The sequence below is a fragment of the Tinamus guttatus genome, unplaced genomic scaffold, assembly GCF_059628265.1.
Source record: "Tinamus guttatus ecotype Peru unplaced genomic scaffold, ASM5962826v1 Tinamus_guttatus_pri_ptg000463l, whole genome shotgun sequence".
NCBI lineage: Eukaryota > Metazoa > Chordata > Aves > Tinamiformes > Tinamidae > Tinamus > Tinamus guttatus.
This window is the reverse complement of record NW_028288997.1, coordinates 110,444-123,446: the sequence shown is the minus strand read 5'-3', so window position 1 is coordinate 123,446 and position 13,003 is coordinate 110,444. Positions and strand designations below refer to the sequence as shown.

The window sequence follows — 13,003 nt, the reverse complement described above, 5'->3', positions numbered from 1 at the left end:
AGGCCGCCCCTCCCTGCGCGGCCCCCGCGCACCCCCAGCCCGGGCCCTCCGTCCCTCCCCCCGCAGGGCAGGACCGGGCGCCCTGCGCCCCTGTCACCTCCCTCGGGCCTCTGTCACCTCCCTTGCACCTCTGCCGTGCCCATGAGCCACTGGGCGCTTTGGGGAGGGGGTGTCGGGCCGCACAAATTCGCCCTCCCCTCTGTTTTTCCCATTATTCCAACGGGGAAACTGAGTCACGGTGGCAGGGTGGAAGGAGGGCAGCGGCATGGCCCGTCCGCGGGGTCATGGTGGCTCTGAGTTGTGGGGTTTGCCCCAAGGTCCTTGAGCCCTGGGGGGGGTGACGGTGACATCCTACAGCGCCGCAGCAGACGCAGGGATGGGAGACAGAGACACGGAGCGGCCACGCGGGGTCCTGGCTGTCCCCAACGCGTCACGGCGAGGGGCTGGGCCCTGCCGGAGCCCCCCCCCCAGCCGGGCGTTGCGCCTGCCCCTTGCTCTGCTCCCCGCGTCCTGCCCCTTCCCTCCATCCCCGCGGGGCCGCCGGGGGGTGCTGGGGGTGGCAGAGGCGGGGGATATCCCCCTGCCCGGCTGGAGCATCCCTAGGGAGACTGAGCATCCTTCTGGAGGCCGGGCATCCCTGCCAAGTCCGGGCATCCCTGTGGAGGCCGGGCATCCCTGCGGAGGCCGCGCACTGCTCCGGAGGCCGTGCCTCCCTCTGGATCCTCAGCATCCTTCCAGGGGCCGCACATCCCCGCGGAAGCCGTGCGTCCCTCCGGCTCCCGTGCGTCCCTCCGGCGGCCGCGCGTCCCTGCGGAGGCCGGGCCTCGCTCGGGGGGCTGCGCGCGGCCGGGGGCCGCCGGGGGCCGGGGGCCGTGCGGGCGGCGGGGGGGTCTGGCCGCCGGGGCCGCCTCGCCCCGCGCTGCATGGCAGCGAGCTGCGTCCAGGCGGCCATGGCGCTGGGGCTCTCCTCCAAGAAAGCCTCGTCCAGGAACATCGCCGTGGAGAGGAAGAACCTCATCACCGTCTGCAGGTGGGGGGGGCGGCGGGAGCGGGGCAGCCGGGATGCGGGATGCGGGCGGACGCGGGGAGCCGGGGGCGGCGGAGGGGGCCCCATCCCACCCGCTCCAGCCCCGTCTGGGGGGATTGTTGGGGTTTTTTGTTGATTTTACCCCGAGAAAGGGGGGTCGGCGGGGGCGGGGGGGGGGCGCTGCCGCCGCTGGAGAAAGGGCTGGAGATGCGGGGCGGGGGGAGGCGGGGGGAGGCGGCAGCGCCGGGGCCGCGGGCGAGAACGGGCGGCGGCTGCTCCCGGTGCCGCTGCACCGGGGGGGGGCGGGGGGCGCCGGGCCCGAGCCCCGGGGCGGGGCGGGGGGGCGCGGAGATTCACCCGTGACAACAACATGGAGGCCGCAGCGGGGGGGGGGAGCCGGGGCTCGGCGGGGGGGGGGATGGGGGAGCCGGGGGGGTCGGTGTCGTGGGGGACCCCCCCCGTGGGCCGGGGGGCTGCGCCGGGGGGGGCCGGCGCCGGGCACGGGGCCCAGGAAGTGACGTCAGGGCGGCCGCGGGCCGGGGGCGAGCGGGGCTGCGGGATGATGGCGAGCGGGATGCAGGGATGCGGGTTGCCATGGCAACGCCCGGCTGGACCGGGACGGGGGGGGCTGCTTCCCCCCCCTCCCGCCTCCAGCGCATCCTGGCGGTGCCTCATCCGGGCCGGGTCCGAAACGCTGCCCTGGGGGTGGCGGTGACATGGCGCCGGGGGATGCTCCTTGCGGGGCACTGGGATGTCCCCAACCCTGCCACGAGGGTGATGCTCCAGCCCAGCTGTCACCTCCGGGTGCCAACACAGGCGGTCGGCACCCGCCGAGTGACCATGGCACAGGGGGTCCCTGCGTCCCCTCCGTGGAGCCGCGTGCTCTTAGCCCTTCCTCAGGAGGTGGCGGCATCGCCTGAGGGCTGAGCTCCACGGAGGGGAAACTGAGGCAGGAGGCGACGGCCGGGGCCACGCGGCAGCCCGGCCCCGTGGTCCTCATCCCGGGCGGAAAGGGAAACGGCCGCGCGGGGCCGGAGGAAGCCGCCCGCCCTTTGTTCGCTCTTCCTGGCCGGGCGCGAAGCGGCCGCCCGGCCGGCCGCGCTCCCCGGGGACCCGCGGGCGCAGGGAGGTGGCCGCACTCGGCCGCCCGTCTGCCCGGCCCCGCTGCGTCCCCAGGCTCCGGCTGCCGGACGGAGCGTTTCCGTCCCCGGGCACCGGCGGATGCCGGGGGTGCCGGCGCGGTCGGAGCACGTGGCTGGCCCGCGGTGCGGCCGCCTGCCCGGGAGCCTGCCCAAAGGCGGCTGGGAAAGGGGCCCAGGCGTCCTGCCGCCAGCCCCGTGACGGCCGTGCTGACCCAGCCCATGGCCAAAATGGATTTTCCTTATGGCTTCAAATGTCCGGCCTGGCTCCAAGCGCTTTGCATTTGGGTGCCTTCCCTGGCCTGAGCAGCCAAGGACCCCAGGAGTCGGAGTCCCCTCCGAGCCCTCTGCACTGCCCATGTGCCTGAATCCCATGGCATCCGTCTTGCTGCAGGTTTTCAGTGAAGACCCTGCTGGAGAAGTACACGGCCGACCCCATCGACGACTCCTCCGAGGAGTTCGTCAACTTTGCTGCCATCCTTGAGCAGATCCTCAGCCACCGCTTTAAAGGTAGCGCCGGTCCTTGGGGTGGTGGGGGTGGGTAGACTCTGCCATGACCGTGTCCCTGATGTGTCCCCAGGCCCCGTCAGCTGGTTCAGCTCGGATGGGCAGCGCGGCTTCTGGGACTACATCCGCCTGGCCTGCAGCAAGGTGCCCAACAACTGCGTCAGCAGCATCGAGAACATGGAGAACATCAGCACGTCCAGGGCCAAGGTCAGGGTGGCCCCGGGCCTGGCCCCATCCATCCATCTTGTCCCCATCTGAGGCCCTGGCCTTGGCTCCATTCCCATGGCCATCTCTGTCTTGGCTCCATCTCCTTCCACATCCCCATTCCTGTCTCCAGATCCTTCCCTGATCTCATCTCTGCTCCTATTCCACCCTGTCTCCACCTTGATCTCTTTCCTCATTCTCCTCCCTGTCCCCATTCCCATCCTCATTCCCAGGGACATCCCTGTCCCCATCTTCTTGTCTCTCCCCATCCCCAACCGCATGTCCACCATGTCCCTGCCCCATCCCCATCTCTGTCTCCATCCTCATGCTGGTCCCTGTCCCCATGCCCAGCCCTGTGCCCGCCCTGTCCCATCCCTTGCCCCTCATGCAGCCCCTGGCCCTGTCCTGCCCATGAGCTCACCCCGATGCAGTGATTTCTCCTATGTGAAGGCTACAATACAGGAGCTGTGGATCTCTGTGAGGGCACAAGGGGGACAAAAACTCCCAGGGTGGGGGGACCACATGCCCAGCAGCACCAGCGACTCTGGGGACCGGCCATCGGGGTGGTGGGGCTGGTGGCCGTGCCCAGCTGCAGGGCTCTCTCCTGGCCTCTCTTGCAGGGCCGGGCCTGGATCCGGGTGGCGCTGATGGAGAAGCGCATGTCCGAGTACATCTCCACAGCCCTGCGGGACACGCGGACCACCCGGTGAGCGGCCGTCCCGCGTCCCCGCGCGTGTCCCCGCGTGCGTCCCCATGGCCTCACGGCGCCCGCCGCTCCCCGCAGGAGGTTTTACGACGACGGGGCCATCATGCTGCGGGAGGAGTCCACGGTGCTCACCGGCATGCTCATCGGGCTCAGCGCCATCGACTTCAGGTGCACGGGGAAATGTGGGATGCGCAGGACATCCAAGGGGACCGGGACATGTGGGATGCCCAGGACACACGGGGTGACTGGGTCATGCAGGGTGCCCAGGACATGTGGGGCACCAGGGTCACATAGGATGTCCAGGACACATGGGATGCTTGGGGCACATGGAGCACCCAGCATGTGGGATCCCCAGGACATGCAGGGGGACAGGGACACGCAGGGTGCCTGGGACACGTGGGATACCTGGGACAGGCGGGACAACAGGGACACACGATGCCCGAGACACATGGAGCACCCAACACGTGGGATGCTGGGGACATGTAGGATGCTGGGGACATGTAGGATACTGGGGCACATGGGATGCTGGGGACACACGGGCGCCCGTGGGTGCCACCTCCTCTCCTCACCCTCGCTCCCTGCCGGTGCAGCTTCTGCCTCAAGGGCGAGGTGATGGACGGCAAGACACCCGTGGTCATCGACTACACCCCCTACCTGAAGTTCACGCAGAGGTAATGCGTGGTCCTTCCTGCGCACCGCGGAAACCGCCGCGCCAGCCCCCGTGGGCGCCCTGGCACCCCTGGGTGCCTCTGCACCCGCTGAGCCCCCTCCCCCAGCTACGACTACCTGAGCGAGGAGGAGGAGCGGGGCAGCGTGGAGAGCAGCACGAGCGAGGACAGCTCGCCCGAGCACCCCTACCTGCCGCTCGTCACCGACGAGGACAGCTGGTACAACAAGTGGCGCAAGATGGAGCAGAAGTTCCGCATCGTCTACGCCCAGAAGGTACCGGGGGACCGCGATGAGGTCGATGTCCCGCCGATGCTGCCGGGCTCCGGCGTGGAGCATCCCGCCCTGGGGCGCGCTCCGTGCCCCGCTCCGTGCCCCGGCCGCGGCTCCCCTGCGTCCTCGGCGCCCTGTGCTGGGGGGTGGCTCGCGGTGGCGCTGGGGTGGCCCCGGCGGTGGCCGCTCAGCGTGGGCTGGCGCAGGGGTACCTGGAGGAGCTCGTGCGGCTGCGGGAGTCACAGCTCAAGGACCTAGAGGCGGAGAACAAGCGGCTGAAGATGCGTCTGGAGGAGGTGACGGTGCAGAACCAGCTGGAGAAGAGGGAGCTGGAGGGCGTCATCCTGGAGCTGCAGGAGCAGCTGTGAGCGAGCCTGGCGTCTGGCCCAGCCCTGTCCCCTGCCCTCTCTAGGCACCCGCTGCTCACCGTGACCGCGGCAGGTCCCCAGGGGCCCTGTGTGCCCTGCAGGAGGTGGTGACACAGGCCCCTCACGGTCCATATGCCCTATGTGACCTGCAGGACCCAGTGGTGGCAGGTCTTGGGCGTCAGGCAGCGGGTTCACAGGTGCCCCAGGGGTGGGCAAGATGGTGTCCCATGTCCCCTAGGGCCCATGGGACACAGCAGCGGCAGGTCCCTGGCATCCAGGGGCCCTGTGGGATGCAGAAGGTGGTTGGTCCCTCGGTGGCCCATGGGTCTGTGGTGGCAGCAGGTCCCTGGTGCTCCATGCCCTATATGACCTGCAGGACGTGGTGGCCACAGGTCTCTCATGGTCCAGGTGCCCTATATGACTCTCAGGACCCAGTGGTGGCAGATCACAGGTGTGAGGTGCCCCATGTGACCTGCAGGACACGGTGGCAGAAGGTCCCTAGATGCTCTGCGTGCCTGTGGGTTGTGGTGGGTCGCCGGTCCCCAGTGCCACAGGGGACACGGCGGCAGCAGGTGCCCACCGGGTGCTGAGCGTCCGCGTCGCCCGCAGGACGGGGCTCATCCCCTGCGAGAACCCGCAGCTGGCCCAGCTCCCCAAGGACATGGTGACACCCCTGGTGAACCAGTGGCCCTCGCTGGGGACGCTCAACGGCAATGAGAGCGGCTCGGACGGCAAGCTGTACCGCAGGTGAGCCCGCGCGGCGGGGCCCCGCCGTGCCGCGGGCGCCGCGGCGCTCACGCCGTCCCTCCGCAGGCACAGCTTCGTGAGCACCGACCAGCTCTCGGCCGAGAACAGCCTCAGCTCCGACTCGCAGCGCCTGGGCGAGGGCAAGCGCGCCGGGGAGCCCTGGGGGCCCTTGGGTAAGACCCCCCCGGGCGGCCGGGGACACCCCGGCACCGCCGGCGGCTCCGCTGAGGCCGGCGCCCGCTCGGTGCCCGCAGGGAAGGACCCCACGCCCTCCATGCTGGGGCTCTGCGGCTCCCTGGCCTCCCTGCCCAGCTGCAAGTCCCTGGCCAGCCTCAAGTCCAACGAGTGCCTGGTGAGCGACAGCAACGATGGCAGCCCGGCCCGCAGCCCCAGCTGAGGCGCCCGGCGCCGGGCAGGACTGAGCGCGGCTCCCCGAGCCCCCCGCGGAGCACGAGGGACCCGCCGGAGCCCCGCACGGAGACGCGGAGCCGTCGGGATGCCGTGGCGGGACCCGCGGGGCCTCTTGCACCCGGCCGTGTTGGGGACTGCGTGACGGACTGTGCCACCGCGCGGGGCGGGGGGACACCAGGAGCAACACGGAAGGGTGTGGGGCAAAACCCCCCAGTTGTCCCCAGGTCTTGCTCTATGGGGACCCAACATCCCCCACTGGGACATGGGGTCCCTGTGGCGCCCATCAGGGCTTCCCCCCACCCTCTACTGCCAACCCCCTGTCCATGACTTGTCCCTGTCCCCTCCCCAGGCCAGGGCGCCATAGGGACCCTCCCGAAGGGGACCGGGCTGCACCTCCCTGCAGGATCGTCCACCCTGCGGCCGCCTTCCCCTTCCCCGTCGCGTTTCGGGTTGTTTTGGGTGTTTTTGGTTTTTAATTCAGCCCCGTCTGCCTTGTTGGAGCAAAAGGAATCAATAAATGCAGTGGTACGAGCCAGCCTCTATCCCCTCTGCAGGGGAAAAGAGTCCCTGGGGACCCTGCAGTCCCCTCCCAGCCCTGGGGGGGAAGCGGGCCAGACTGTCACCCGGGGACTGGGACAAGGACCCCTGCTCCCCGGCCCAGCGCAGGCAGCAGGGAAGAACCTCTTGCCCTCAGTGACGGATATTTTTTTCTTTTATTTAAGAAAATAAAGAGGAGAGTCCCCCCTTGTGCCCCCGGGGCGGGGGGCACGGCTGGCGCATGTCCCCATGGGGGAGGGCCGGCCACACGGCAAGCGCCCGTGTGCTTCGTGCCCCCACCCCGATCAGCAGCGAGGCCCGGCCCACGGGCAGGACTGTCCCCAGGAGGGTGGTGAGGGGTCCCAGTGCCCGGTGGGGCGCCGCAGGGACACTGTGCGTAATGGAGCAGGAGGAGGGGGGCCCGTGGAGCATCCCCCCCTCCCCGGGCTTGGCCCAGTGGCGCAGGGAGCAGCCCCCGCTCCCCCACGGGCCGGGGGTCCTGTGGCAGCGGCCGGGAGGCACTTGGAGGGAGCGCGGGTGGCCGCGCGTGGCCGCCCGGGTCTCGGCTCACAAGCCGCTCCGCTGCCGCTCCTGGTTCAGCTTCTGGAAGAAGTTTTTGCCGAACTCGTACGTGCTGATCATGATGGCGCACGCCGGCGCCACCTTAATGACACGGGGCAGGAAGCCTGCAAGGACGTCGCTGTGAGTCGCTGGTGTCCTATGTCCCCCCCCCGCCGCAGTGTCCCCTCACCCAAGCCCCAACCCTACCTGCAAAGAGCCCCCGGGTGCCGGACTCTGCCCGGATTCGCTGCAGGAGGAGCCACGTGGAGGACGACTTGTTGGCAGGGGCTGCAGGCAGACGGGAGTGGGACAGGGGGCTGCCTTGGGACAGGGCGGGGGGCTCCCACCCCCCCGCCACCCCCCGAGCGCCCTCACCTCGCAGCGCCTCGCCGTCACCCAGCTCGATCTGCCGCTGCGTCTTCACCACGTCGAAGGGCAGTGTGAGCACGGCCGCCACCTGCGCGGCGACGGGCCGTGAGCTGGGCCACAGCCCCTCACCGTGGCCTCGTGGCGCCCACGGACCCCCGGCCCCAGCAACTCACCGTCCCCGAGACGGCCCCGGAGACAAAGCTGATGGCGAAGGTGGCCTCGTCCAGGCGGGCCTGCCTGCACAGCCATGCCCGCACCAGCTCGTAGTTGAACCAGTAGAGAGCTGCAGGGGACAGCAGCGCGGTGGGGAGGCGGCTCGGCGTGCCCGACCCCCCGTGCAGCTCTGTGTACCTGAGAAGGGGACGTCACGCAGTACCGTGGGCCCCCAGCCCCGCCAGAGGGACAGCCAGCCGTCCTGCGCCACGGCCGAGCGGATGCAGACGCGCAGCTCCCGGTAGCTGAGCGGCCGCGACTGCATCTTGGTGCGGATGAGCTCCAGGGGGCTGATCACCGTCACGGCGCCCACTGCGGCGGGGGGACAGCGCTGAGCTCGGCGCCCGCGAGGCCCCCCGGAGCCGGGAAGGGGACAGCGGATACTCACTCCTGGCGAGCGCGCCGGCCACCAAGGGGATGTGGTGGCTGCGGCTGCCCGTGCGCGTCTGCAGGTAGTCACGGAGCTGGTCATAGGCGGTGAAGTAAATCGCGGTGGCTGGCACAGCCATGACCCTGCAGGGGAGGAGAAGAGGGGGCAGTGAACACAGTGTCACCCATGCGGTGTGTGTGGACACCCCCCCTGCACCCACTGGGACTCACAACGTGGGGGGCAGCCCGCTCCACAGAGACCTGATGCCCTCGTGACGCGTGATCTTGATGAAGGCATCCTGAGGGGACAGCATGGCGGCCAGGAGTGGGGGCGCCGCTGAGCCCCAGCTCCCTGTCCCTGCTGTCCCCTGGCTGCCCCCCCTGCCCGTACCAGGGTGCCGCTGAAGCGGGTGGGTGCCCGGTACCAGGCGGTGCAGCCGTTGCCGTTCTGGCACACGTACAAGTGGTCCATGAGGCCATTGCAGTAGAGGAAGCACTTCCCTGGGTGGGGACATGAGCACCGTGAGGTGGGGCCACCCCCAGCATCTGCTCCCCGGCAAGGACCAGGCCTGGAGGGGGACACCAGCCCCCAGAGCAGCCCCAGGTGCTACCTTTGGAAAAGGGTGTCCTCTGCGCCTGCAGCCGGATCTTCACCACGTCCAGGGGCGTCACTGCAGCGAGAGCCACCCCTGAGCCGTGCGTTGCCGTGGGGCCGGAGGGGGGACACGCAGGGAAGGGACAGGGTCCCCACGGGGAAGGGACAGGGTCCCCGCAAAGGCCCCCCTGCCCCTGTGGCACTCACCGAAGAGGGAGGTGAGCACCGCGCCGGTGCCTGAGGCCAACATCTGCTGCAGGGGGGTGATGGCGGGGCTCGGTGGCGCCTCCTCGGCCATCGCGGTGCCCTCCTGCAGAGACACAGGGGTGACGCTGGTGACACCCTCCCCAGACGCCCCCCACGCCACCCCAAGCACCCCCGGGCCCGGGCGCCCCATCCCCTCCCATCGGCGGCTGCGTTATCGGGGCGGTGCAGGGCAGGCGCGGCCCCCCCGATAGCATCCCGGGCTGCACGGAGCCGTGCGGGTGTCCCCACCCGCCAGGATGACGTCCCCCCGCCGGGGTGCAGGGGAAGGAGCAAAGTGCCATGAGCAGGAGCGCCGCGACGCTGGGACGCAGCGGCTGTGCCCACGCGCTGCAGGGCTCCCCAGAAAGGGGTTGCACGGCCCAAATCCCTTGTGTGCCCCCCCACCAGGGCAGACAGCCCTCTGCATGTTGCAACATGGCCCAAACCGGGCTGGAGCGGAGCTAAAATAAATAAATAAATCAAATGAAATAAAATCAAGTGCCTTCTCCTCTGACTCAGCACCGCGGCAAGGTCAGAGCTGCCATAAATCCCCTAAACGGCTTCATTAACGCTGAGCGCCCAAGGTTGGGCCAGGGTCCCACGCGACCCACGGCGGGAACCCACTCAGCACCGGGGAACTTCAACCCAGAGACACGGGAGCAGCGGGGCCGGGGGCTCAGCGCTCTCGGCTGCCAGGAAAAAAAAATAAAATAAAAAGAAGAAGAATCGGGAAAAACAACCGAGCCTGTGGCCCTTAACCCCGGCTCCGCTGCTCCCGCTCACGTGCCGGGGAGGCCGAGGAGGCGGCGGCCGCGAGGGGACGCGCCGCGACCTCCCCCCGACCCACTTCGTTTCTCGTTTTTCGCTTTCGGAGGCGCCGCAGCCCGCGGGGACGCCCGGCCCCGCGGCCGCCGCTGGGCCCCGCTGCCCGCAGCGGGCGGGACGGTCCCCGCTGCCGTGTCCCCCAGCCCGGCGGCTGCTCCGCATCGCGGGGGTCGCCCCTTCCCCGGGGCTTTGCCCCCCCGCCCCGGGTTTGCACCCCCGCTCCCAGGCTCTGCAGCCCCCCAGGGCTCGGGGCCCTCCGGGGGCTGCGCCCCTTCCCCGGGGTTCGCGGCTCCCCGCCCGCCTCTCCCCCAGCGATCGCAGCCTCCAGCGGGGGAGCAGACCCCTTCCGCCGGGGTAAACTCAGGGGAGGCCGGGCTAGGGAGTGTCCCGGGGGGGTGTCCCGGGGCCTCGCCCCACCTGCTCATTCCAACCCCGCACGCCTTTCCCATCCGCCGAGCGCGGCCGCGGCGCCGGTGCCTTTAAGGAGCCCCATGGGCGCCCCGCGCTGCTTCCGCCCGGGCGGCGCCGCCGCGCATGCGCCGCGCGCCGCCGCGCCCCCTGCCGGCAGCGCGTGCGCAGCGCAGCCCCCGCGGGATGGGGACGGGGACAGGGACGAGGATAGGGACACGGCGGGACCCCCCCCGCCAGGCGGCTCCGGGGGGCACGTGGCGGCCACGCAGCGCCGGGCGGGGCAGGGCTTGGGGTTCTCCACGTGTGTGTCCCTCTGGCCTTGCTCGTGTGTGGGGTCACAGCCCGTTTATCCGGGAAGCAGGGAGGGACCTCGGGTGTCCCTCGGCGCGGGATGAGATGGGAAGAGGCTGCTGCCTCGAGGGACAGCTGCTGCGGTGGTGGCACTTGGTGGCAGATGCAACCAGGGCTGTTTCCACGTGGCTTCCGTCAGCTCCAGGTGTGCGGCTCACAGCCCAGGGCTTGCCCTGCCTGTCCGTTTGTATCATCTATGCGTGAAGCAGTTGTCTGGGCTCGTTCCGCCTGTACCTTCAGTGCCAGGGCTCCCTGCAGGGACTCCCAGGCCCTTCTGAGCAGAGACTGGAGTTCCCGAGAGTCAGTCTTGATCCTGGCAGGACTTCACTCTGGAAAGTGAGGCTCTCCCGCAGCCTCCCTGATGTGCGGGACGGAAGAGGGAGAACGCGGGGGGTGCAGTATGCCCTGCCAGTGCTGTCACATGAGCTGGCAAGTGGCCCTGGAAGGCCCTGGCAAGGGAGGGCTGCCAGGATCGCTGGAGGGGATGGGCTGTGCCACCCAACGGGTGACAAGCAGCGCAGAAGGAGGCGGCCTCGCGGCAAAGCCTCTTGTGCGGTTTTAGTTTAGAGCAAGGCTGAGCTCTTTCCCTGCCTTAAACGTGGGAGCAGAGGCTGTGCAGGCGCTCGTCCCTCCTAACACTGCCATCCCCTGGCGAGGGCTGCCCAGGCTAACGCGTTACAGCGCGAGCAGCCACAGCCCAGGGTTTGTCTTGGGGCACAGTGGCTGTTCGCAACGAGCTCATTCCATCCCAGAGATGTTCCTCGTCTCGCCGCACAAGAAACAACCTCCAGCGAGCACTCACTGCCCCTCCAGGATACCAACTCCGAGCAAGTCTCAGCTTTAAGTTCATGGCCTCAGTTTGCAGAATAATTTCACACCAGGTCACGTAATCGCTGCTTTCTGTAGCTGTCACAGATAACTCAGCCTTCAAAAAACACACAAGCTTTACTGATCCGGACTGCCTCTCATAGCAGGTGCTCTGGAAATGAAATGGTGATTATCTATCAATAAAACCCGTGTGGATATGGGGTCTTGTGTCTTCTGTTTGTAGGCGCTGGGCTCTGCCTGCCTTCCACACAAGTTAGCTGAGAGGAAAAAGGTCCCATGTTTTTCAGGGCAGGGAAGCCTGCAGGACAGCATAAGGTATTAGCCGGTCCCCAAGGGGTTAATGACAACTTGGCAGGTCTCTCCACTTGCAAAAGTGATCAGAGGTAAGTGTGAAGTTTGTGTTCCTTGTGCTCCTTGCAGTTCCTAGAGGAGAGGAGGGAGGCAGCGGCTCTTTCTGCTGAGTCACGGCTGTGGCCGCCTGCACCACTGCAACGCCGCAGGTCTTCCCGACTTAGACCTCCACAGATCCCCTGGCCTCCGCGGGGTTCAGAGGGGTGACCTGTGCTCCGGGTGCCTGTCGGTGCAAACGAAATGTAAGCTCACTTTGGCTGCAGAGGACCGCAAAATATGCACGTTGTAAATATGTGTTTGGTTTCAGCTTGTGGGGCACGGAGCCAGCTGCGCTCTAATCCCTTCCCGTGCCTGGAGTTGCATGCGGAGTCGGAGCCACTGGGAAAGTCGCCGCCAGAGGCGGCTCTGTTTGGCTCAGAGCTGGCAAGGGCATGCAGGCTGGAAAGACGACTTGTGTTTTCCCAGCTCCCTGCCCTCCTCTCCAGTGTGAGGCTCCAAAGGCTGGCGAGTCCCTAGGAAACCTGGTCTGGTGGCATGTGTGTGGCAGTGTCCTGGGCTGCAAGTCCGGGGTTTGTATCTGTCTGCGGTTCTCTTCCTTAGGAAGGGACCATCTCGTGGTTTATCAGCAGGCAAAAGCATCTGGAATTATTTCAGAGACATCAACCCTGTCTCTTTGCTAGAAACCATTTTGAGAGTGATTAACCCATTTCCTTTTTTTTAGGTGAATGTTAATGGCTAGCTTGTAGAACGAATGGTATTGTAATGCAGTTATGGCGCAGAATCTGAGTATTCACTGCAGCTACAGTCATTATGGTTTTGCAAAGGCCGCCCTTAATCTGAATTAAGTGACTGAAATGAAGCAGTTTGTAGATGGATGAGGCCTCAGGGATGTTGGACTTAAAGCTGCTGTAAGCCAGAAATTGTCACATGGATGCAGATCAATTCCCACTCCAGGCATGGCTGGAGAAAAGTCTTAGCTGTTATAGCCCTGGCCTAGGAAACCTTGAGGCAGTTTGGAAACAAACTGCAAAACTCTGCTGCAAGGAAGATGATCCCTGCTTTATGGATGAAGAAACATGGAAGCTAAAAGCCTAACATAAGGTTTCCTTCAGGAGGTGATGCTGAGGTTAAAAGCAAGCATAGTGTCTTGTTTCCAGCTAGCGGCAGTACAGGCCCAGAGGAAAGGGAGGGAAGAAATTCCCCCTTTCCCTACAAAAACACCCTATGAAGAAGAAGTGGCCAGAACGGCTCCATGCAGTAATCAATGGCTGCTTTAGCTGCCGGCCTGCTGTGCGTACA

General features: G+C 67.4%; 2 protein-coding genes across 2 annotated transcripts; one reads left to right on the top strand and one right to left on the bottom strand.

Annotated features, from left to right (window-relative positions):
• The first annotated feature begins 909 nt into the window (after positions 1 to 909).
• RUNDC3A (RUN domain containing 3A) lies at positions 910 to 6,045 on the top strand. The gene is made up of 11 exons (XM_088532601.1): positions 910 to 1,030; positions 2,561 to 2,676; positions 2,747 to 2,880; positions 3,498 to 3,583; positions 3,662 to 3,751; positions 4,174 to 4,254; positions 4,360 to 4,525; positions 4,729 to 4,886; positions 5,500 to 5,637; positions 5,704 to 5,810; positions 5,892 to 6,045. Exons 1-11 carry the CDS (start codon positions 924 to 926, stop codon positions 6,032 to 6,034), a joined length of 1,326 nt encoding a protein of 441 aa, XP_088388727.1. The 5' UTR covers positions 910 to 923; the 3' UTR covers positions 6,035 to 6,045.
• A 1,101-nt stretch (positions 6,046 to 7,146) lies between these two features.
• SLC25A39 (solute carrier family 25 member 39) lies at positions 7,147 to 9,013 on the bottom strand. The gene is made up of 10 exons (XM_088532600.1): positions 8,900 to 9,013; positions 8,709 to 8,768; positions 8,489 to 8,598; positions 8,329 to 8,396; positions 8,117 to 8,241; positions 7,867 to 8,040; positions 7,689 to 7,798; positions 7,522 to 7,603; positions 7,354 to 7,434; positions 7,147 to 7,271 (listed from the first exon to the last, which is right to left on the bottom strand). The coding sequence occupies exons 1-10, from the start codon at positions 8,988 to 8,990 to the stop codon at positions 7,153 to 7,155; spliced, it is 1,020 nt and encodes a 339-aa protein (XP_088388726.1). The 5' UTR covers positions 8,991 to 9,013; the 3' UTR covers positions 7,147 to 7,152.
• Between the last annotated feature and the right edge of the window lie 3,990 nt (positions 9,014 to 13,003).